This window comes from Azolla caroliniana, unplaced genomic scaffold (genome assembly GCF_043228905.1).
Source record: "Azolla caroliniana isolate FFs.n. ecotype wild unplaced genomic scaffold, voAzoCaro1.0.p SCAF_34, whole genome shotgun sequence".
Lineage (NCBI taxonomy): Eukaryota > Viridiplantae > Streptophyta > Polypodiopsida > Salviniales > Salviniaceae > Azolla > Azolla caroliniana.
This window is the reverse complement of record NW_028230469.1, coordinates 26,746-49,783: the sequence shown is the minus strand read 5'-3', so window position 1 is coordinate 49,783 and position 23,038 is coordinate 26,746. Positions and strand designations below refer to the sequence as shown.

The window sequence follows — 23,038 nt, the reverse complement described above, 5'->3', positions numbered from 1 at the left end:
TTGACCTTGTCGTAAATTGTGATGCCAAAGGAACTAAGGAGAAATAACTCTGCCATCATCTAGCAAAGGAGCCAAACACCAGTAGAGCTGACCTCGTGTGCAAATTGTAATGCCCATTGATGATAACCAGTCAATGATTCCTTGGACCTCAATCACATGATACCTTAAATGCACCAATTGCTTCATTAGGTACAACTTGTTTGTGCTTTCCTTCCTGAATGAAGCCAAAAGCTTGGTGATGTAATACTTTCCACTCATCATCAAACTTGTCTTTAGACCTCTCTATTTGGCGGGGGCCCGCACAAGCAGTGGAGCATGTGGTTTAATTCGATGCAACACGAAGCTTTTAGCTTTTATTTGTTTGAAATGTGGCCAAGAATGGCTGTGAAACAAGTCATACATAATCAAACACCATGGGCTACAAACAGAAAGAGAGAAGAAAAGCTATATTCGCATAATTATCTAGAATGCCTTGAATTTTAAGGACAAAAAGGAACCCGACATACCAATCACTTAATTTGATGTAGTTAAATACTATCTGGTAGTGTCTAAAATAACTTTTCTACCAACATCTCATTCAATGCATCCAAAAGAGGTGGACAACGATATTGAGATGGACCAAAATCATAAAGTGCCAGTGATAAAAATGATGAATATTTTGACCCATCTAATCATTCAAGTACTCCAGTTTTACTCCACATGGCACCAAGGAAAGTGAATATATTTCATGACAATGGAACAGTATCATGGTCTTGACAAGATAAAACGCTACAAAAAAAGGCATTCATACCTATGGAGGGTGCTAACACATACATAGCCAAATATGTGTGAGCTTTTTACATGACTCATCTTTACAAATAAGAATTATGTATACAAATTCAACTATCATCTGTAGGAGACATTGGAAAAATAACTTGTTTTCCTTTATTATACATATCTGTGTACAAAACAGCTATCCTTCAAACAGAAGTGTGAGCTGGGCCTGGACGAGTTGTGACTGGTACAAATTTAGTTGCATGAATTGCTGAATCAAAAACATGTGCGAGATTATCCCATTGTTTTAACAAGATTCCGCCATTTATCCTTCAGATCAATATCAGTTCGACTTGGATGAAACTTTCCTCGCCCAAAATCTAGTATACGAGTCCACTGAAATCCCCATGTACCATCATGTGAAAACTTTTTCACACCCTCCTGTTAGGGGAGGAAAACATAATATTTAAATGGTAAAAACATATAAATGAACGAAATAAAATATAAAACAAGTTGATCTTCAAAGCATCTTTTTCTTCCAAACAATGAATGAAAGAAACAAAATATAAAACAGGTAGACCTTTAAAGCATCTTCCTCTTCTTTTGACCATGGGAGCCGCTTCCGCCGCAAACCAGGGATGAGTCGGTTTTCTCTAATCATAGCACATTGGGAGTTTTAATCAAATTGGCAGACGAACAGAAGGATATGAACACATCATAAAAGAGAAGGAATATACACCACCTCATCTTAAGCTTCTGCTTCCGATTCACATTTTTTTTTTTTATGTCAACATTATCTTCTTCTATATCACCAGCATGCCCGTCACCATCTGCAGCTAGAATTGGTACACCAGCTTGAATTGCGTGCCCTTCTGATTCACTCACCATTTTTGAAGATGTACCACCAGCATCATTTGTGGCTCCATCACAAGTTACATTGTCCCTTACGAGACCTCTAACTTTTTTTCTTGGCGGAGTATTGATTATGTCATGGCATTCTTTGCTTGGAGACCCAACCTCTTCTTGTATGTCATTATAGGTATGCACTGCAGTTTCAGAAGCATTTGCTTCCATTTCCTTGTGCACATCAGCCTTTAAACTATTAATCTGTCTAGCATCTTTCTTCCTGCCCAACGTTTTCTTTATGTTTTCTGTGTCAGTTTTCACTCCACAATCATCTGAAATCCTGTGAGAAGCAGTTTTTTCAGTGACCCGCTTAGTGTTTAGCTCTGCCATGAATTGAGCTACTTTTTCTTTTGCTGCCAATTCCTCCTCTTTTGCCTTTGCTACTGCTTCAGCTGCTTTCTTTTGCAAGCACAAAGGGCAAAACCACTCTCCGTGTACAATGCTGGAGTCAGATCCCAAGCATCTTTTATGCACCGCGATTGGACAGCCATTACAGCAAACCAAATTTCCTCCCTTCTGGCATTTATGACAGTACTCTTCTTGGCCATCACTCCCAGATTTCGGAATCTGGGCACTTGCTAAACCATCTCTACTCTCTGTTGTATTTACACAAGCCCGTAAGTTCTTCACATCTTTTAAGGGACTGGAGGATGTGATAGCTTTACCATACTGATTCCTTTGCCTCAACTGCACTTTTGGACTTTGCACAAGCCTAGAAGATTGACCTGCTGATTTTGTTTTACCTTTCAAATCAGAACCACAAGCCCCATGCTGGTGTTTCTTTTCATAGCCATTACTGTAAGATTTTTGTGCAGTATCCCTTTCCATATTCCTCAAACTGCTCTTTTCCAGCTCTATTGCAACAAGTTTATCGTGCCTGGTCTCAACAGCATCCTGTAATTTACAACATTTGTTATACATGGAAAAACACTAAAAGCATGAAAAATGTGTTAATTAACCACTCCATCCATATAAAACCTCTGATTCAGCATTTGAATTCCGGCCCACTATGTCAATTTGGTCATCATGTCCGATAGAATTGTGTGCCATGCCTGCAGAATGAAAAGCCTCTTGACTTTTTTCCTTCTCTCGGACTGGCAATCCAACATTCAAAGGGAGTTTTCCAACACGCACATCCTGCCAAAGCTGCAAAGAAGAAAGTTGCACTGTTGGATGTCATCGCCACAGCATTTACGGTAACAAATGTTTGCTGTTTGCTTTTAATAAAACCATTCATTAGCAAAACACATTTTAAATAGTTTGTAGTTGCATCTTGAGAGAAAGAAAATTCAGACCTTGTTGAAAAAGGTTTCCTCGAAGCGATTTTTTTCTGAAGTGATGCATTTGAGTATGTCATGTCGCAATGCACTGACAGGATATTTTTCCAGCATTTCCATGCATTTTTTCTCATCATCCGACTGTGATTCACCAGCCAAAAAGATTAACCCTTATGAAGGGCGGAGAGGGGTGGGGTGGGCTTGTGAATAGCTAGTTTCCAAACATTTAATCGATGCTTCCTTAAAATGTTCATTCCAGATTATATCATACTTAGCAATGACACTGGATCCTGAAAAACAAGTTCCTGCACAAGAAAAACTGTGTATTCAAAAGGTAAACACATACCCTCAATAGGCTTAAGAGTTGCTTCCTCTTCTCGCAATATTGGACATCCTTTGTATCATTAGGGAAAAAATAATCAAGAAACTGGTTGAATGTGCACCAGTTCCTTGGATTTGTTCGAATACATATTAGCACTGCCTGCAAACCAAACTTTCAAATAAAATAATGCAAAACCCTATGCCAGAATTGTTAAATATCAACTCTATGGGTCACCTCACCTCTACTTTCACTCGCAGCAGCAAATCAGAATAGTCTAAGCTCGTAGGAAAAGTCGAAATGGAAGCTCTTTGAGCATGTTCCAAAAGGGTCACTATGAGAGGGATGACCGAAGCATCGACCTTCTCTGCAGACATGGCTTCTTCTAGGTATCTCAACGCCACCCTCCTCTGCAAGCTGACAGAAAGAGCAATATCTGGCACAGAAGAAAGCATTTCTGAAAAGAAAAGGCCAATTCAATGATAAGGAAACATGTCAACATATACACAGAACCATCTGAAGCATTTATCTAACGAAAATTCTCTTATCTAGGTAAATGACAGCATTTCTGCAAAGAAAAAGATTGGGGACAAGCCAATGGCAACATTTATGCAAAAGCGGAGGGCTTGAAGTCATGTCAAAGGCAGCATCTCTTCAAAGAAAACGTTCCAAATAATGCCAGAGGCAACATTCCTTCAAAGAGAACGCTGTAAATAAGACAGTGGAAGCATTTTCCCCCATAAAAAACTCGAAAGCGAGCCAAATCTCTAACCAATGCCGAGGCTGCAAATTTTTTATACAAATGTAACAATGCTCATGCCCACACCATAGTAGATGTAACCCCAAACCATTATTAGGGAAAAGATGTTATGCAGAAACAGAATTCGTGTAGAAAAGGGAAAGACATTGAATACCTCGCAAAATTGGCGTTCCAACTTCCTTCTGGCTGACCAGGTGCTCGAAAATCCACGTCCATGGAGTCGAAGAAGAAGATACAGCATCCATTGGTGCTCTCTCTCTCTCTCTCTGTGTCTCTGTCTCTGTTGCGGTTCTTTCTTGGAGAAGCCTTTGGTGAAGAAAAGGTTTTGGAACTCGAAGCAGGAGCGTTCTCGGGTATCTTTCCCGCTACGAGTTCAAACAGGATTATGATGATGATGTATGCATGCAAATTTGTGACGGACGGAAAAACTCGTGAATCAGAGATGGAGAAGCTCCTCCATCGCGACGCAGCAGGTAGACAAAACGAGAAGGACAAGGACAAGGAGAAGCAGGGGAGATGAGAGTTCATTTTGTTTTGGTATTAATTCGTTTTCACACTTGAGAAGAAACGCTCTTCCATTCTGACTCGTGTGTGTGTGTGTGTGTGTGTGTGTGTGTGTGTGTGTGTGTGTGTGTGAGAGAGAGAGAGTGAGAGAGATAGAGAAAGAAAGATATTGTGAAATGCACTTAAAGAGATCAAAACCAACCTAGTTAGCTTCTTACTTATTGTTCAATTTATAGAAGATACAAAGGTACCCATTTGGGTTGGCTTTGCTACATGCACGCTAAAAAGGGTGTGCTAAAAGGGTCGCACAAAGGAACACATGCACACCACAATATATTAACGTCTTCTAAGGCCAAATTTTGGTCCATGAGACAATCGGTGTACAACAAAATAGAGCATTTACTTAAACTAAAAGAGTTCTAGTATTGTACAAAACATGCTATGGTGTAACATATTCAATAAAGGAAATGACTTTGTATTTGGCCTAGTTTCATTTCCATCCAAGCCTCTCGAAAAGAAGTGGGAGGTCAAAGGGTTTCGGTGTGGGTGTGACCCATGGTCCTGGTGTAGAAGGTAGAAGGTACCCCAACCATGGCTTCCAGGTGGTGTAGCTCACGTTCCCTTATTTTCTTAATTGCGTCTATACTGTTAGGAAACAGGTCCCTCCGGATGGGAAGGGAGAAGAACAGTGCCGACGAACAAACTCGGCCGAGGCCAACAGGCCGAGGCCGAAACGGTATGAACCGGATGGGGAGTACCCGATTGCGGAGAGCCGGATGGTGTAGACCCGGTATGAACCGGATGAGGAGTACCCGACTGCGGAGAGCCGGATGGTGTAGACCCGGTATGAACCGGATGGGGAGTACCCGACTGCGGAGAGCCGGATGGTGTAGGCCCGGTATGAACCGAAGGAAGAGACATATTCGTAAATATGTCTCTGAGAGCCCATCGAGGCTACGTTTGTAAATAGCCGGAAAGTCATATTAGTATAAATATGACTTAGGGCAAACTTTTAGGTGTGTCGTTTTTGTTGTTGTCATTCTTCCTTGTTGGTGCAAGAAGAAGAGAGAGCGCGTAACTATACAGAGAGAGAGAGAGAGAGAGAGACGAGGTCGTTGCCTCTGTTATAACCGCCGCCTGTGGCGAAGATCTGAGAGCACGAGGTCGTTGCCTCAATGAACTCACTGTTGTATATTCCTACAGAGTGACAGTTTGCAGCCTGTGGGCTGCCGTGGTTTTTTCCCCTATTTTGGGGTTTTCCACGTAAACCTCCTGTGTACCATTTCTCCCCTTTGTGTCGCGTTTTTTTTTTATTACCTGTTTTTCTGTGTATGAAAAGAATCTCGGTTGTGGCCGAGCGTCGGACATAAGGAACGTCGAGTTCTCAACATATACCACGTTGAGTTCCCGATATCCAATGGCGTTTAGTTCTTCTTTGGTTTTCTGCTTCATCAAGGAAGAGACTGAGTGGTGTAGGTGTGTCCACATTCGTTGTCTCCCATTATCCCTGAAAAACTTCATTCGTTATATATTGGTGAATATTAGAAACTTTATTGTCAACATTTTGTAGTTTATTCTCTCTATGTTGTTTTAGCTCTAAGATATATCTGCCTAATTTCTTTATATCTAAAGTATCTAATAGTCCGAGTATGTCTCGATATTTCTCCATCGTCGTTGTCGCCGTCTGCTGCCACTACCGTTGTCACGCGTTTGCCGACACGTCGCGCTGACCGTCGTCGTTGTTGAGCGACCATCACTATTGTTAGTTGTGGCCATGCATACGTGGGTTCCTCAGTAGAGTGTGTTCCTACGGTGTGGGCTCTTGTACTTGGCGCGCAAGGTCTCTCTTTGGTGGGTTGATTGCGAGCTCATGAAGTGAATGAGACATCCACCGATGCTCGCTAAGTTTTCCGTTCTTTTTCGTCCTTTTCTTTTATCTTTTGAATTACAACATGGCTTCTAAACGAACTAAAGATCATAAGGAAATACACGACGAAACTATAAATAACGAAGAATTCTTAGATGTCTTTAATGGTTTAGTTAAAATAGAGAATGAAATGAAAAAATGGACAAAAGAGGCCGAATCTCAAAAGCAAAAAGATGGGGAAGAAAAAGACATGCTTATGGCTGAAATAACGAAACTCAAAATAGAAAACATCAACTTTCAGAAATTACTTAATGACATCGAGACATCTAGGGAAAATGATGAAATATCCTCCCTAGAGGATATTAAGGACGACATTAAAAAGGTTAAGGAAAAGGTAAGAAGCGGCTTGGGATTAACGAAGACCAGTTGGGTCAATGTAGTAAAACATAACATTAAAAAGGAACTAAAAGATGAAAATATTATAAACACTACCCTTGAGGAAGAGAAAATGTGTCAAGCTTGGCGCCTAATTGTACGTGTCACTGGGCTCAAGGAAGGGGCATCTCCGCTAAAGATGCACAAACACTTGGGAAAATGTTAGGGTACATCGAGCATTGAAGTACTTGTCAGTACTTTTATGAGTCATTTTAAGGACTTGTATAAAAAGTGCTCTAAAGCAAATTTTGTATGTACAAAGTCCATAGAGTATTTTGAAATAGACTTTTATTGTTCTACTCTCTTTGTCTCTCCCGTGTACTCTGTGTGTGTCTCAAGCTTACATTAAACCTTTGTTCTGTTTTTTGTTGCCATCCGGCCGAGGCGGTTGTGTCTACAAACTTCCACACACTATTTTTACACCTTATGATAAAGGTGGTAGTTGTTCGAGCACTGATAAGTTTTTCCGAAGCACTTAAAGATCCATGATGGGCCGAAGCAATGAATGAGGAGGCGCGGGCTCTCAGTAAGAACAAGACATGCAATCTCATTCCTCACTCACCTCACAAGAAGGTAATCAGATGCAGATGGATATTCAAGGTGAAGTATAATGCCAACGACTCTGTGAATCACTATAAAGCCTGACCATAGCAAAAGGCTACGCACAAACGCACGGTGTAGACTATGAAGAGACCTTTGCCCTAGTGGCAAAGATTACGACTGTTTAAACCATGGTTGCACTTGCAACGGCAAAACGGTAGTACTTCCACCAAATCCAAACATAAAGAATGTCTTTCTGCAAGGTGAATTAGAAGAAGAGGTGTACATGATCCAACCACCCGACGTCAAATCAAGCATTAATTCGACAATAGTGTATTGACTAAAGAAGCCACTATACAACCTTAAACAAATGCCACAGGCTTGACATTCCAAGGTCACTCAATATCTTCATCGAATTGGCTTCAGAGTGTCAAAATCCAACAACTCTCTCTATGTCAGAAGTGATTTTGGAAGTTCAATTTTTATCATCCTCTACGTGCCAAGTCCTTCCTCTCCGACAAATTTGAAATGATGGACATGAAAGTGCTTCATTACTTCCTAGGTATTGCAGTAATTTGAACTCCATGCGGCATCATGATCTCCCAACAACACTATATCCTCAATCTGCTCTTCAAGTTTGGGATGACAAAGTGTAAGCCCGTCGCCACCCCTCTCTGCTGAAGCCTCGAACTAGATCTCGACTCAAACACAATTGAATGTGAGCCAACACGCTATCGGAAACTTGTCAGAAGTCTTATCTACCTCATGATAACTTGACCTGACCTCAACTATCTAGTCGGCCTCCTTAGTCAATTCATGCAAACTCCACGTGATATTCATTTGGATTGTGCTAAGCGAGTGTTACGATACGTGAGTGGAACGATGAACTATGAGGCCACGCCAATTCGACTCAGAGGATATACAAATGCCGACTGGGCCGACTACAAAGCTGATCGACGATCAACTTCAAGCTTTGTATTTTCAATTGACAACGGAGCCATATCATGGAGCAGTAAGAAGCAATCAACCATTGCATTGTCAAGCATAGAAGCCGAATACAGGGGTGCAGTTGTAGCTCCATGTGAAACGATATGGCTCAAGAGGATACTTATTAAGGATCTGGACGTCTCCATCAATGATCCAATATTGCTCTACTACAACAATCTCAATAGTATCCATTGTTGTAAGCAAAGTCGTCAGTGCGGAAGATCAAGAAGCATTCGATCCCTGTTTATTCCCTGCGTATGACAGAATGTAGGTCGTTGCACAGAGAGAGAGAGAGAGAGAGAGAGAGAGAGAGAGAGAGACAAAAGACTCTTTATTTCACAAAGCAACAATACAACAACCAACCTCACAAAGAGGTTACAAGGTCACTATATATAGTGACTGACTTAGGGCAACTACCCTTTATGCTAATTACATAAATGGCCAAAACGAGATAGTGTGAATACGTCCATTATACACATGTATTCGACACTCCCCCGTAATGGGCGTATACATGGGTTATCTAAGATTACAGGTATATACTTAGGTTCTCGGACATATCAGCTTTGTTCGAGTCGGCAGGATCCGAAGACAGAAGACCGAACTGGTCGGGTCGGAACAGTTGAAGCCGATCATTAAGGAGCTGATGTCGGTTGTCGGGAACCATCCTGCTCTGTGTCCGGCTCTAACCGGACTGGTTTGTCGTTACGCCCATCTGATGCCGAAGAGACCGAAAACGGTCTGCCGAGAGACATTTGGTCATTCCATCTGCGACATTGTCGGTTGTGGATATTTTCTCTAGACCGATTTTCCCTGAAATGACGCAGTCCCGAACGAAGTGATATCGAACGTCGATGTGTTTGGAGGCGTTGTGGTGAACCGGATTTTTCGACAAGGCAACAGCACCTTGACTGTCGCTGTAGACAACTGGAGCCGAGTCATGGTCGACTTGTCGAAACGTGTGCGCCAACCGACCGAGCCACAAAGCTTCTTTTGCTGCGTCGGACGCAGCTACATATTCTGCTTCGGTCGTTGAGGTCGCTGTGCACTCCTGAAGTTTCGACTTCCACGAAATTGCTCCATTGCCGAATTTGAAGCAGTATCCGGTTGTTGATTTCCGACTGTCTATACAGCCGGCGAAATCCGAGTTGGTGTAACCGACTACGCCTGAGGTTCGGTTCGGACCGAAAAGAATGCCATGGTCTTTTGTGCCAGCCAGATATCTGAACACATGCTTGACTGCATTCCAATGCGATCGGCCAGGATTGTGCATAAATCTGCTAACGACTCCTACGGCATGAGAAATATCAGGCCGTGTCGCGACCATCAGGTACATAAGGGAGCCGACTGCCGGTGCATACGGTACCGACTTCATATCTTCCCCCTCCGGGCCGTATGTCGGGCAGTCTCGCTGAGAGAGCCGAAGATTCATTGGGAGCGGGGTTGAAGCAGATTTGGCTGATTGCATGTTGAAGCGTTCCAAGACACGTCCGATATAGTCGGTCTGAGACAAAAAGAGATGTCGTTTATCGCGATGCCGACTAATTTTCATGCCAAGGATGTGTCGTGCCGGACCGAGGTCCTTCATGGCAAACTTCAACCGCAGTTGCCGAACGAGATCGGCAAGTTCGCCCGCGTGGCGTCCAGAAATTAGCATGTCGTCCACGTAGATGATGAGGAAGATGGGTGATCCATCTTGAGCTGTGTTGGTGAAGAGACAATGGTCCTCATCGCTTTTGGAGAAGCCGATCGATTGGATGAAGTCGTCGAACTTCTTGTACCATTGTCGCGGTGCCTGTTTGAGGCCGTATAGACTCTTCCTGAGTCGGCAGACTAGATGTTCTTGGCCAGTTGCCACGAAGCCTTTTGGCTGCTCCATATAAATTTCCTCCTCGAGATCACCATGGAGGAAGGCTGTTTTGACATCTAGCTGAATCAGCTCCAAGTTGTCGGCTGCCACGACGCCGAGCAGAAAACGAAGGGTTGTCATTTTCACCACTGGTGAAAAAATCTCGTCGAAGTCGACGCCATATTCTTGTCGGAAGCCCTTCGCAACTAATCTGGCCTTGTACTTTGGGGTGGTCGAATCAGACGTCTCTTTTAGTCGATAAACCCACTTGCAAGGGAGAGCACGTCGGTTCCTAGGTAATTCGACCAGATCCCAAGTCTGGTTTGCCCGAATGGAGTGCATTTCCGACTCCATCGCCAGATGCCAGGTGGCGGAATCGACAGATGTCGATGCTTCTTCGTAAGACGTCGGTTCGCCGGCGTCGGTGAAGAAAATTCCAGGAGAATACCTCTCCGGAGGTTGCGACAGTCTCTCGGATCGTCGAGGTATGAGTGGACTGGTCGCATCGGGTATCGAGGTCGGATGGTCCGAAAGCGAATTGTTCTGCTGTGCCGAGTCGGAGTCGTCCGAGTCGGTAGTGTAAGGTTCAGCTACCCGTGAAGCTGACCGTGTGTTGAGAGCGGGGCCTTCTTGAAGGGTCGGCACATCGGAAAATGTTACCCTTCGGACTTCGATCGGTTTTTCGACTGGTGGATTCATAGCCGACTCGTTGAACACAACGTCCGAACTTCGAACGATTTGCCTGCGTTCGGGGTCCCAGAGTCGGTATCCCATTTCGCCGTCGGATCCATATCCAAGGAAAATGCATTTCCTGGACCGAGGTGCAAGTTTTCGGCGATCATCTTTCGGAATAAGGGCGTACGCCTCGCATCCGAAGATCCTCAGCTTGTCGTAATTCGGCTTACTGCCGATCCATAGTTCCTGAGGAATTTGAAGTCCTAGAGGTCTACTTGGCGACATATTGATTATGTGTACTGCCGTGAGTAGAGCCTCTGCCCAGAAGCCATCCGACAGTCCGGAGTGTTGGAGCATGGAAACTATCCTTTCTTGGATTGTCCGATTCATTCGTTCGGCAATCCCGTTTTGCTCCGAGCTGTGTGGTGCCGTAAATTCACGTCGGATGCCGCGTTGTCGGCAGAATTTGACGAATTCTTCGGATTTGAACTCTCCCCCATTGTCTGTCCGAAGGCATTTCAGCTTTCGGTCGGTTTGATTTTCTACCATAGCGAGCCAATCGGTGAAGATCGAGAAGACCCGATCTTTGGTACGAATTGGATAAGCCCACACCTTGCGAGTCGAATCGTCAATAAAAGTGACGAAGTAAGAGGCACCGCCTAGAGACTGATGCGGCATTGGGCCACAGACGTCCGAATGGACTAAATCAAGAGGTCTCGTTTCTCTTGGTGCTGATGTCGGGTGTGACGCGGCTGCTTGTTTGCCATACTGGCAATGCTCGCAGAATTGATGGTCCGAGAAGGAGAGTTTGGGGATGTATCCGGCTCTAGATAGGTGCGTGATGCCGGCCTTGCTGAGGTGTCCTAATCTTCGGTGCCATAGTGATGACACAGGAATATCCACCAAAAACAGGTTACCCTCTCTGAGCGTAACATGTAACGGATACAATGAGTGTATCTTGGGTCCTCTAGCAAGCAGGAGGTTCCCCCTGTGGAGTGTCCACCCTCCCGAAGAAAAACCGGCACGAATGCCGTCTTCATCTAGTTGTCCGACTGAGATCAATGGCCTTGAGAGCTCGGGTACATGTCGGACATTGTGGAGTACAAGTGTTGAGCCACCTGCAAGGTTGAGCTCTACTGTGCCGATTCCGATGATGTCACAGTGTTGCGAGTTACCGACTCGAACTGAGTCGGAGTGGCGGATCGTATATTGCCGAAATTGGGATCGATGAGGAGTCACGTGAAACGACGCGCCCGAATCTAAGAGCCATGTGCTCGACTCTTCAGTCGTGAGTAGAACTTCTGATTCGACTGGATTTTCGATTGATAGTATATTTGGGTCGTCTGGTAGCACATCAGCTGAGAAGCTGACGTAGTTGACCTCCTCATGCCGGCCACTCTTCTTGTTGTTCTTGTTCTTGAGTGCGCGGCAGTCGGCTTTGATGTGTCCGGGTTTCTTGCAATAGTTGCAGGTTCGGTTATCCCGTGACTGGCTCCGTCTTCGTTGATTGTTCGGCGGTCGTGAGGAATCTCTTCCTCGTATGTTCGATCGGTCTGTCGAACCTTGTACTACGTAGGCGTCGTCCGTTGAGTCTTTGGCAAAAGACTTTCTCCGAGCTGCTTCGGTCAGAATTGCGCTCGTGACTTCGGAGTATTTGACAGCCGTGGTTGACGCGTTGCACACAGTTGTGACGAAAGTTTCCCATGATGAGGGAAGGCTGCTCATGAGTATCATTGCTCTAAGCTCATCCTCGATTGCCATCCCCTGTGACGAGATTTGGGAGCTTATGCTTTCGTACTCATTGAGGTGTGCTTGAACCGAATCGGATTCTTTCATCCGCAAGTTGTAGAGGCGCCGGATCAGAAACATCTTCGTTGCGGCGACCTTCTTTTCGTAGGTGTCCGACAGCGTTTTCCACAGTTCGAATGCTGTCGTACACGATTGCACCGTAAAGTATACCGATTCCGATAGGTGCATCCGAATCGTGGCGCAGACGATTCTGTCCAGCTTCTGCCACTCAATTGGTTTGTATCCTTCTGGAGGTTCTTCATTTTCGATGGGATCGATTTGCCCCTTGACTATGAGATAGTCCTGCATTTGTTCCTTCCAGAAGTTGAAGTTCGATCCATCGAACTTGCGTAGACTCATTTCTGACGAGCCGGATGTTGATGCCATCAAATTTGGTTTCGGTTGACGAAGCTCGGTTTGGAGTTGACTACGAACCTTGTTGGAGTGCAGCCGGTTGGCTCACCCGATATCGTTCTAGTCGGATTTGAACCCGAGTCGGTTCGGCTTCGGAACTTGCTCGAATTGACTCCGGTAGCTTGAGGGACAGAACCGACTGGTCTTCCCGAATGTTGCCGAGTCGGAGTGAGCCCGGTTCGGTTCGGATATATATGCCGAATACCGATTATTAAAACCGATTATCTGGACCGATTTTGCTTCGGTTGATTGCAGCAACGAGAGAGACGGATCCAACTGATCCTCCTGAATGTCGATCAGCCAGATGAAGCACGAATTTGGGGTTGTTGTCTTGAGACCGATCTGCACCGAGTGGTTACAACGAGCGGCGAGTAGCGTTCAATGACCTTTTCGGATGCCGTTTAACCAAGTGGAGCACGATCGTGTCAATGTTGCACAAGGGGATTTCACCTCGAGCGGTTACGATCACAAGGAACGGAGTACGACCTGCTGGCTTACTCCAAGCAAGATAATCTAACGCGATGAGATGCAAACCTGGTTTTTCTTCTTCTTCTCTCTTCTTCGAATGACGCAGGAAACCGAATGCTGAGACGACGGCCGACAGCGGATTGAAGAACCGACTACTGTGCAGGCTCTGATACCAGATGTTGTAAGCAAAGTCGTCAGTGCGGAAGATCAAGAAGCATTCGATCCCTGTTTATTCCCTGCGTATGACAGAATGTAGGTCGTTGCACAGAGAGAGAGAGAGAGAGAGAGAGAGAGAGAGAGAGACACACACACACAAAAGACTCTTTATTTCACAAAGCAACAATACAACAACCAACCTCACAAAGAGGTTACAAGGTCACTATATATAGTGACTGACTTAGGGCAACTACCCTTTATGCTAATTACATAAATGGCCAAAACGAGATAGTGTGAATACGTCCATTATACACATGTATTCGACATCCATCTTGCTCGAAACCCCGTCTTCCATGCTCGGACAAAGCATATTGAGGTGCACTACCACTTTATTTGAGAATGTGTCCTCGCAGGGAATGTCGAACTTTAGCACATCAACACCAATCTTCAGACAACCGACATCTTACGAAGGCTTTGGGAACCGACAAGCGTCGGCAATTTTCGACCGAGCTTGGTTTTTCGAACTACGACTTGCCAAGCTTGAGGGGGAGTGATAGTCGACCTGACAGTTGACTCAGTCATGACATGGTTGAGCTTGAAGGGGGGTGTTGAGAATCAAACTCAACCTAGTCTACTTGTGAATACACCTTTTGAGAATGTGTGTATACTCAAAGGTCAAAGGTCACCACTACCTTCTAAACATTAATAGGTGTCATAGAATCATATTTTGTGACACATAACTAATGAGTTTCCACATTCCCCATGACAAATGAATTTCTATAGTTGCTAAAGGGAGTGAGTGTCAGTGAGAGAACGTAGAGAGAGGGTGACTTTATATAAAGCACCTCCCTCCTTCCTTTGTACTTGGTTGTTATTAGTTTATTTTTCTTATTCCTTGTTAATATACATTTGAGTCTTTTACCTTCTATCAATATTCTATCTATCTTGTGTCTCTTCACATTGTAATGGCTAAGGTTTGAGGTGTATATTGAGGAGGTCATCGTTTAATCTTGCAAAACTTATGGATTTTTATGTGTTCATGATACTATTCCCTCTGATGATGAGTTCCATGAGTCCATCCATGGAAAAAAGTGTAGCCAGTAATGCGTGCAAAGACGCATTATATCACTTTCTTGCCTCGAGGCCGACATGGAAACAACATGCAACAATACAACTCTCAACACAATAGTCCAAGGGAAATAAGTTGCCATAATTGTTTCTTAGCCCAAGAGAAGAATCTACTCATCGAATTCGAGTATCAAAGGCTTCATGATACTACACTACACCTTTGTAGTGATGACAACAATTGTTTCCAGGCCAGAATCTTCACAAAAGTGGCTTACAAAATGTTAATGGATGGAGGCCATGCACAGGGAGATGCAAGCTCCCTATGAAAAGGGAATCCAAGACCTCATCATTTTTTCACCATATCAATATTGATCACTAGTCTATAAATATAGTCACAAGATGACAACAATTGACATCAACAAATCACATTGTTTTTTCAATGACATCTATCTAACATTCACCTAACCCATCGAGCTTGAGGGGAGTTCTAATAAGAGAAAAAAAAATCCAACCTTGTCATACAAATGATCATATGCCAACGTTGAGCTTGAAGGGACGTTTAGAGATATCGAGGTCAAACTGCACACAAACTCATTGGGGCATGTGTGTGTTAAAGCCAAATGTTGTAATAAATGCATTGTAGATACCTTGTATTGAATTAAATGGACACTAAAGATATTCTACTGACGCAAACATCATGAAATATTGGTTTAGACTTATGTGAGAAGTACACAAATGATGTTTAACCTATATAACCCATGCCCCTCTTTTGTATCTAGTCACTACTGTTGATTATCCTTGATTTCTAGTTGAGCTATATATACAAATACACACATATAGATTTATCCTCGATTTTGTTTGAAACATTGTCTTTGTTAAGCTTGTGTACTCTCACTCACTCTCGCTCTCTCATACACACAATTTTCATATTTCTATTGTGTAATACATGTGATCCTCCATGGAACAACCTTAAATTCTTTACATCTTGTGGCCACTAGTTTAAAAGAAGCGTAAGGGCTTTGAATGAGCAAAAGCTCATGGGGGGCTGTAAGATGTTGTTGATCCTCCATGGAACAACCTTAAGTTCTTTACAAATCGTGGCAAGTAGTTTAAAAGAAGTGTAAGGGCTTTGAGCGAGCAAAAGCTCATGGTGTGATGTAAGATGTGGCTAAATATATTTTGACATTCTTGCTTTGTATTGGGTTCAACATTTCAAGGCACAGAAAGCTAGAAATGGGTTTCAAGGTTGCTCACAATGATGTAAAGGATGTATTTGATATTGGTGACTCTTATAATTATGGACACCACTATTCCACCGCTATGTGACACCCTCCCCACATGTACAAGGCTTGCTTATGTTGGCGTGTTTACTACTTTTCCTACATGCATGATACATTATGCACTTTGCTATAGGTGATATCTTAGGGTGTATTTGTGGCTAATAACATAACAATCAAAATTGATCATAATAGGTTTGGCACCACCCATATGTTGATGTTTTTGTGAAAAAATTAAAGTCATCGATACTCCACACGAAATTGGCTACATAGTTGTATAGGCTTATGAAATTTGTGTTTTAAATGTTAAGATAGTTTTTGTATCTACATCATTTTAATTTCCTTCTGAGAATGTCAAGTTATGTATTATCAAGCTAGTTTAATAGTTGAGGTAATATTCTTAATATTTGAGTTGATGGTTCAACTTACAATGAGATTGTGTTACCTTATCAACATATTTGGATTGCATTTGTGTAAATTGAAAATCAAAAGAGGCAAAAAGGTAAAGCTAGGAAAATGATTTTGTGGAAGAAAAAATGAAAAACTAGAGGAAATAACAAAAGTAAATTGGCTAACACCTATATGTACGAATAAAGTGTTCATCATCATCCAACGAGGAAGAGTTAAAGAGAATAAGTATTGGAGTTTTAGAAGATTATATCTATCATGAGGATGTTTGAAGAACTTGCTTGTAATCAATTCTTTCATAATCAGCTATTGCTTTATAACATATTATAACTTAAGTTATTATTTCTTTGTGATTGAGCGCACACATCCACCGTATGTTTTAAATCTTATTAGAGCTAGGAGTCTACGTTGGAAGAACTAGGAAAGCTTCATCTCACAACATGCTTGCTTCCAACCTTGAATGTAGTGTATAGTGTCTAAAGAATTATCATAGAATCAATGTAGAATTAATTTGATTGCAAACATAATCAAAACCACAACACACATGTGGATGGATAAGATCAAGGGGCCGTTACAAAGTGTGAATTGGCAACAATATCCACAATCCATCAAACTTGTTGAATGACTAAAATTTTGTTTCCAAAAGTGAGAGCATTGGCAATGCACCTCTAGTTAAAAGCTACTAGTTTTTTTACTCTGATTAATAAAGAATGTAGAAATGGAAGTCATTTGCATGCATTGATAATGAAGACCTCAAATTTATAGATTATAGATTACAAACCCATAAACTCTATGAAATTTAACAATAACTATGAAAACTTGTTTATGGATATATTTGAACAACAAAATTCATATATATAATTGTGGTTAGGTTGGCGCATGTGTATTACAACATGATGGTGATAATGACTAGTTTGTGGACAAATTCTCATCCAAAAGATATCCATCCAAATGTTTGGATGAAAGTACATATACATAAGTGGTTCCAAATTGTTTAGACACATGACATTCTATATACTCCTCAATTATGTCATTGTATATATGTATTTGTTAGCATTGTTTGTTATGAATTTCCAGAAAACATATCCTTCCATTAGTTTTAAAAAGCATATCAGGTACAAAATACAAAATAGATGGAAAGGAAGTGACTATCCTTCTTCCCCGACACGTCTTGTGTAAGACATGATTTCAGCATGTATGAGCATGCCTTCATGTAAAGCCCTGTGATCGGCACCCATCTTGAGGGATCTCAGCCCATCGAACAATTTATATGCATCTGATACACTTCCACATGTTGCATACATATCAACTAGAGTGCTTCTAATGACCATATCCAAGTTGATACCTAGCTAAGTAATGGCAATATGGAGTTCTCTTCCTTCTTTTAAATCAAATGTGTTCGAACATAAAAAACACATCTTGAATACAAGATTTCAAGGATAATGACTCCATCCATCTCATAAGAAGAAATGGATTTCTGTTTTCAACCTATCTTGAAATCAGTGTGGTCCAAGAGACTATATTCTGTAATGGAAGTCTTTTGAAGCCACTTCATTTAGTTGTATCTCCATTCTTTCTCATCTCTTTAAATAGTTTAATTGCCTTATCAGCATAGCATAATATCATGAAAGAACAAGCTACCACATTTAACCTTCCACAATATACAGAACCATCATTAGTTTTTGAGTTGAGGATGCATATTCCAAACCCTATTTTCAGATATGACTGTGCACTTCTTATCTATTTTCTACTGCTTGAAAACTTCCACATGTTTTTTGTCATGAACATCGACATTTTCAAGACACAAACAATGCAATGACATTCAGAGATATACCTTCCGAATGCATACGTAAGTGCCATATAAAAGCATCCTCAACCCACCTATTTTCAACCTATCTTGAAATCAATGCGGACTTGAGTGTCTCCGCAAGAAAGCCACATTTCATATCCATGTTCAACAAGACAGTTCAAACAATCACATTACTTCCAAGTAATCCTTACTTGGTTATCACCACATCCATTCATTAGCCTTTGCTAATAACACGTGCATGTCCACCTTGGCCATTCTCTACATATCCTCTAATGAGTGAGGTCCAAAGCACCACATTTGAAAGCCATGTGTAAAAATATTATCATTTTCAGATTTAATGAGCTCATCCATTTTGACGAAACAGAAAAACTTGTTGTTGTCTGCCGGAATAGTAACCGACGGACAAGAGCGTAGGAATAAGAGATAATATAAGATCATAACGCATGTAACGGTTCACGCAGGAAGCGTGAACGGCTAAATAGACCCTGCGTATATAAAGGGTAGAAAACCTCGGATAGAGGTAGCGTGTAATTTTGGGAATGTAAAGAAACGTCTCATAATAGAATTCTATCTTCTCTGATTCTCTGTGTATAGCTATGGCTAATCCACTGTGTGTGTCTTGAAGACCTGAGTGTGTAAGAACGTAAGTGTAACCCTTGCTAAGGATTCGGTTGTAGCTGTCTCCCTTATACACTAATAGGTTACAGGGAACATTCCCCTACACATTACGCTTAGATGCCTATTCGTTGTTCCACACCCACTTGGAGGTCTAGGTCGAAGGACTGATCGCGGATTGTGTTCCTAATCGGCAACACTTTTGGCACGCTTGGTGATCTGTGTCTTCTCACATATGAGCAACGACGAATGGATGTTTAGCCGTAGACGCCCTAAAGAACCAACACGACAAGACCGACCAATAACAAGGTCCGTCACATGCTAGGCAGAAGAACGTGCATGGCAAAAGCCTCGCCTCAGCAACCTCAGTACTACCTGCCGTGAGTACAAAGGTGATTCTTCGCTCTCCAAATACCTCGACGAGACGCGGGGACTACACTCACCACAACCACCCTGTGGTCTTTCCCGACCCGTCGTAGCCCCCACCATGGCCTTTGCCTACCCCCGCTTTAACGGCGAAACCGACGCCGCAACTCATATTCGCATGTTCCTGAATGTCTGGAATGCGAAACACATGGCGCAGAGCCTTTCGGAGGCGGTAGCACACCAGTTGGAAATGACGGAGTTCGGGTTAACATTGGATGAGCGAACGGCGTTTTGGCATTCGCAGATGGATTTACCAGCAATAACAACCTTCGATCAGCTGCAGTCCGCTTTCTTGCGGTTCTTCCATCGGAGGGTTCCACAACACGAAATCCTCGGGCAGTTTTACACGATTAAGCAACTGCCGACCGAGACGATAGCAGACTTCAACTTACGTTTCCAAAATTTACGACGGAAACTGGAACGAAGCCCTACGGAGGACGAGGCTCGGGAAACATTTCTGGCAGCTTTACGCCGACCCATCCGGGCAACGCTCAACAACAATAGCGTGAAAGGGGAGACGACAGATATGGTAATTGAACGAGCGTTACAGCTCGAGTTGGATGACGAGGAGGAAAGGTTTTCTATGTCCTCCTTACGACAAGCGTTACCTCAGGACGAGGAACGCCAGTTTCGTTAAGCAATCCAGTGCACGATTTGCTTGAACTCGGGGCATTTTGCAGTGGAGTGCAATATGCAATCCATTGCTCAATCTGCCACTCGAAGGCTCACACAATCGACCAATGCGAATACAATATGTTGAACAGAGCCACTCCTGTAGTCCGCAGCATGGACACGCAATGTCCACCACACCAGACTGAACAAAGGAGGCAAGAAGACCGACCACGGTATAGGGATCGCAACCCACGGGATGACCGGCACCACCGGAATCGCCGAAATCACAACGATTCCGAGGAGGACAAACCAGAGGATGAGGATTATCGTGGACATCCGAGTTATGCCAAAGGGGGTCGGCGCTACGAGAACCACCGGCCGACAAACAAACGGGGCGGCTTCAATGGTTATCGTGGTAAGCCACGGCAATATCGAGATCACCGGCGTTACGACGAAAGCTCGGGAGATGAGCGGCACCAGGAACAACGACGGGACCAATAACAGCCACCGCGTACGTTCCGACAAACGAGGCCGGACCGCGAGGAGCAAGTAGCACCAGGGGAGCGGCACACGCCACTAGGAGCCGAGAAGGGTGAATCAAGCATCCATTGTTTTATTTGTCAGCAATCTAGACATTATGCCATGCAATGCCCAACACGCAAGGGAAAGGGGCCCGCTGTCAATACGATTACGGCAGAAGTGCAGCAAGTCACGACACGCTAGCAAACAAAAACGGCTGATTGGGCTGCGCAAGACGAGCTACGCCGACAAGCCCAAGCGTGGGTGGAAAAAGCAAACGCGACAAATACGGAACGCATGCGGAAGGAGTCCGTGAACACAATGGAACGAGTAGAGGACAAAAGACCGGTCCCAGACCCCATTTGGCAGGCGTTAGCGGCCTGTGAGATAACGTTAACCATGGAGGAATTGTTGCAACTAGTCCCACACTTCCGCCAGACCATGGAAGAATGGGTGACAGGCATACCCGGGGTGAATATCGCTACAAACCTTACAGATGTTAGCGATGGACCGCCAGTAGTGGATCAACACAACCCAACTATTACATTAATATTACACAGACAAGAAATTCCTAGATGCGTAATCGACGACGGCTCAGGCGTCAATATACTTAGCGCGAAAACTTGCGAGCAGTTAGGCATTTCAGAATGGGAGGCTTGCCCATTTTGGCTCCAAATGGCAGATACCCGCTCAGTATGACCATTGGGGTTAATTTGCAAAATAGGCATTATTGTGGGCGGACACCGATTCGACATCTCGGCGGTCGTCCTCGCCTTGGACGCCCCAAGGGCATACCCAATTCTTCTGGGCAGACCATGGCTTCGGGCAGCAAATATCAAGCACAACTGGCAACACAAGTGTATCAGTTTCCGACGTGGACACACCAAGGTTCGCGTACCTACAGAAGGAAGCACGCCACAACCCACGGGTATAACACCATTATACGCAGAAGATATAAATATGTTGGCTAGGGTGGAGGATGCAAAATTAGAGGCATACCTCGACGAGCACCCTCAGATTATTCCGCAGTTTGAAATAGACGACATCGCAACCGCGGCAGAATATGCCACGGCCACTGTTCTCCACGACAAGCCTTAGGAACCAAACCCAGAGTCCATATTGGAACTCAGCAGAGCACGAGCGGCATTCGAAAGGGAAATGGAGATTTCACGACGAGTCACCGCTTCCGCCCTTGAAGAAGTAAATGTGGGTACGGAATCAGAGCCTCGTTTCCTCTCCATCGCAAAGGAATTAAGGCCGGACCAAAGAAACACGATGATCGCACTACTCACGGAATATAAGGATGTGTTCGCTTGGGCTCACGTGGACATGAAGGGGTTAGATCCCAAGTTCTATCAGCATAAGATCAATTTAGCAACCGACGTGAAACCCGTCCAGCAGCGCCGCTACCACATGAACCCCAACTACGCGACCCGCGTGAAAGAAGAAATTGACAAGCTCCTGAAGGTGGGGTTCATACGACCAATTAAACAAGCAACATGGTTAAGCTCGATAGTGGTCATTCCAAAGAAAAACGGCAAAATACGGGTATGCGTAGATTACCGAAAATTAAACGCCGTCACCATTACAGACGCATTTCCCTTACCCTTCACCGATAGCGTACTGGACGTCGTCGTAGGCCATGAGATGTACAGTTTTTTAGATGGCTTCAGTGGCTATAACCAGGTACGCGTGCATCCCGAGGACCAAGAAAAGACAGCATTTGTCACGGACTGGGGAGTATATGTGGCAGTCGTCATGATGTTCGGGCTAAAGATGGTGCTGGCAACATTTCAACGGACAATTACGGAGATCTTTGGGGAATACATTCCGGCGTTCATGCAAGTATTTTTAGATGACTTTGCGGTATATGGGAGAACAATAGACGATTTTTCGCACTTACAACTATGCCTGGAACGTTGCTGCACCGCACGCTTAAGCCTGAATCCCGTGAAATGTGCTTTCGGCGTGACCAATGGGACTCTCCTGGGCCATATAGTCAGCAAGGAGGGAATAACGGTTGACCCGAACAAAATCTCCGCGATTACGCAAGCCAAAACTCTGACAAACGCCAAATCGCTCAGCCAGTTTTTAGGACAAATACGGTGGCATAGTCAGATGATACGATATTTGGCGGACTTCGCCACGCCGTTACACGCTGCCGTACATCAGACTCCTTTCCAATGGATTGCAACGAAGGATAAGGCCTATGAGGCACTTAAGATAATGCTCACACAGGCTCCTGTCGTACAACCACCAGTTTGGGCGAAGCCATTCCACGTGTTCGTCGACGCCTCAGACATAGCAATAGGAAGTGCACTAATGCAGCTCACCGAACCAAGCTGGTACCGGCCAGTATACTACGCTAGTTGCAAATTATCAACAACAGCGCGTAACTACTCCACAACGGAGCGGGAGGCGCTAGGGATGATCTATAACATCAATAAATTCCAGCACTATTTATTAGGAAGGAAATTCACGTTCCACGTGGATCATTCGGCGCTACTGTATTTGGTGGAGAAACAAGCCCTTACAGGGAAATTGGCGCGATGGATGCTGTTGCTCCAGGAATTCGATTTCGTAATCCAACACCGACCAGGGACGCAAC

The 23,038-nt window shown here is 43.9% G+C and overlaps 1 protein-coding gene across 2 annotated transcripts; it reads right to left on the bottom strand.

The window, feature by feature from the left end:
• Nucleotides 1-907: 907 nt before the first annotated feature.
• LOC147849534 (uncharacterized) lies at nucleotides 908-4,476 on the bottom strand. 2 transcript variants are annotated; one of them, XM_087337417.1, is made up of 8 exons: nucleotides 4,170-4,476; nucleotides 3,498-3,691; nucleotides 3,283-3,417; nucleotides 2,955-3,077; nucleotides 2,638-2,805; nucleotides 1,496-2,553; nucleotides 1,334-1,406; nucleotides 908-1,194 (listed from the first exon to the last, which is right to left on the bottom strand). In XM_087337417.1, exons 1-8 carry the CDS (start codon nucleotides 4,258-4,260, stop codon nucleotides 1,048-1,050), a joined length of 1,989 nt encoding a protein of 662 aa, XP_087193543.1. In that variant the 5' UTR covers nucleotides 4,261-4,476; the 3' UTR covers nucleotides 908-1,047. The 2 variants fall into 2 exon arrangements, with proteins under 2 accessions (XP_087193543.1, XP_087193542.1); XM_087337416.1 differs by having other exon boundaries at nucleotides 3,498-3,712; nucleotides 4,170-4,475.
• Nucleotides 4,477-23,038: the final 18,562 nt, after the last annotated feature.

What these genes read in the sequence shown, in the direction of transcription:
- LOC147849534 (XM_087337416.1), bottom strand. Translation starts at nt 4,260, where the DNA reads ATGGATGCTGTATCTTCTTCTTCGACTCCATGGACGTGGATTTTCGAG. An exon ending in TGCTGCGAGTGAAAGTAGAG is followed by an intron (nt 3,418 to 3,497) that starts GTGAGGTGACCC and finishes TTTGGTTTGCAG; the next exon opens with GCAGTGCTAATATGTATTCG. An exon ending in AAGAGGAAGATGCTTTAAAG is followed by an intron (nt 1,195 to 1,333) that starts GTCTACCTGTTT and finishes CTCCCCTAACAG; the next exon opens with GAGGGTGTGAAAAAGTTTTC.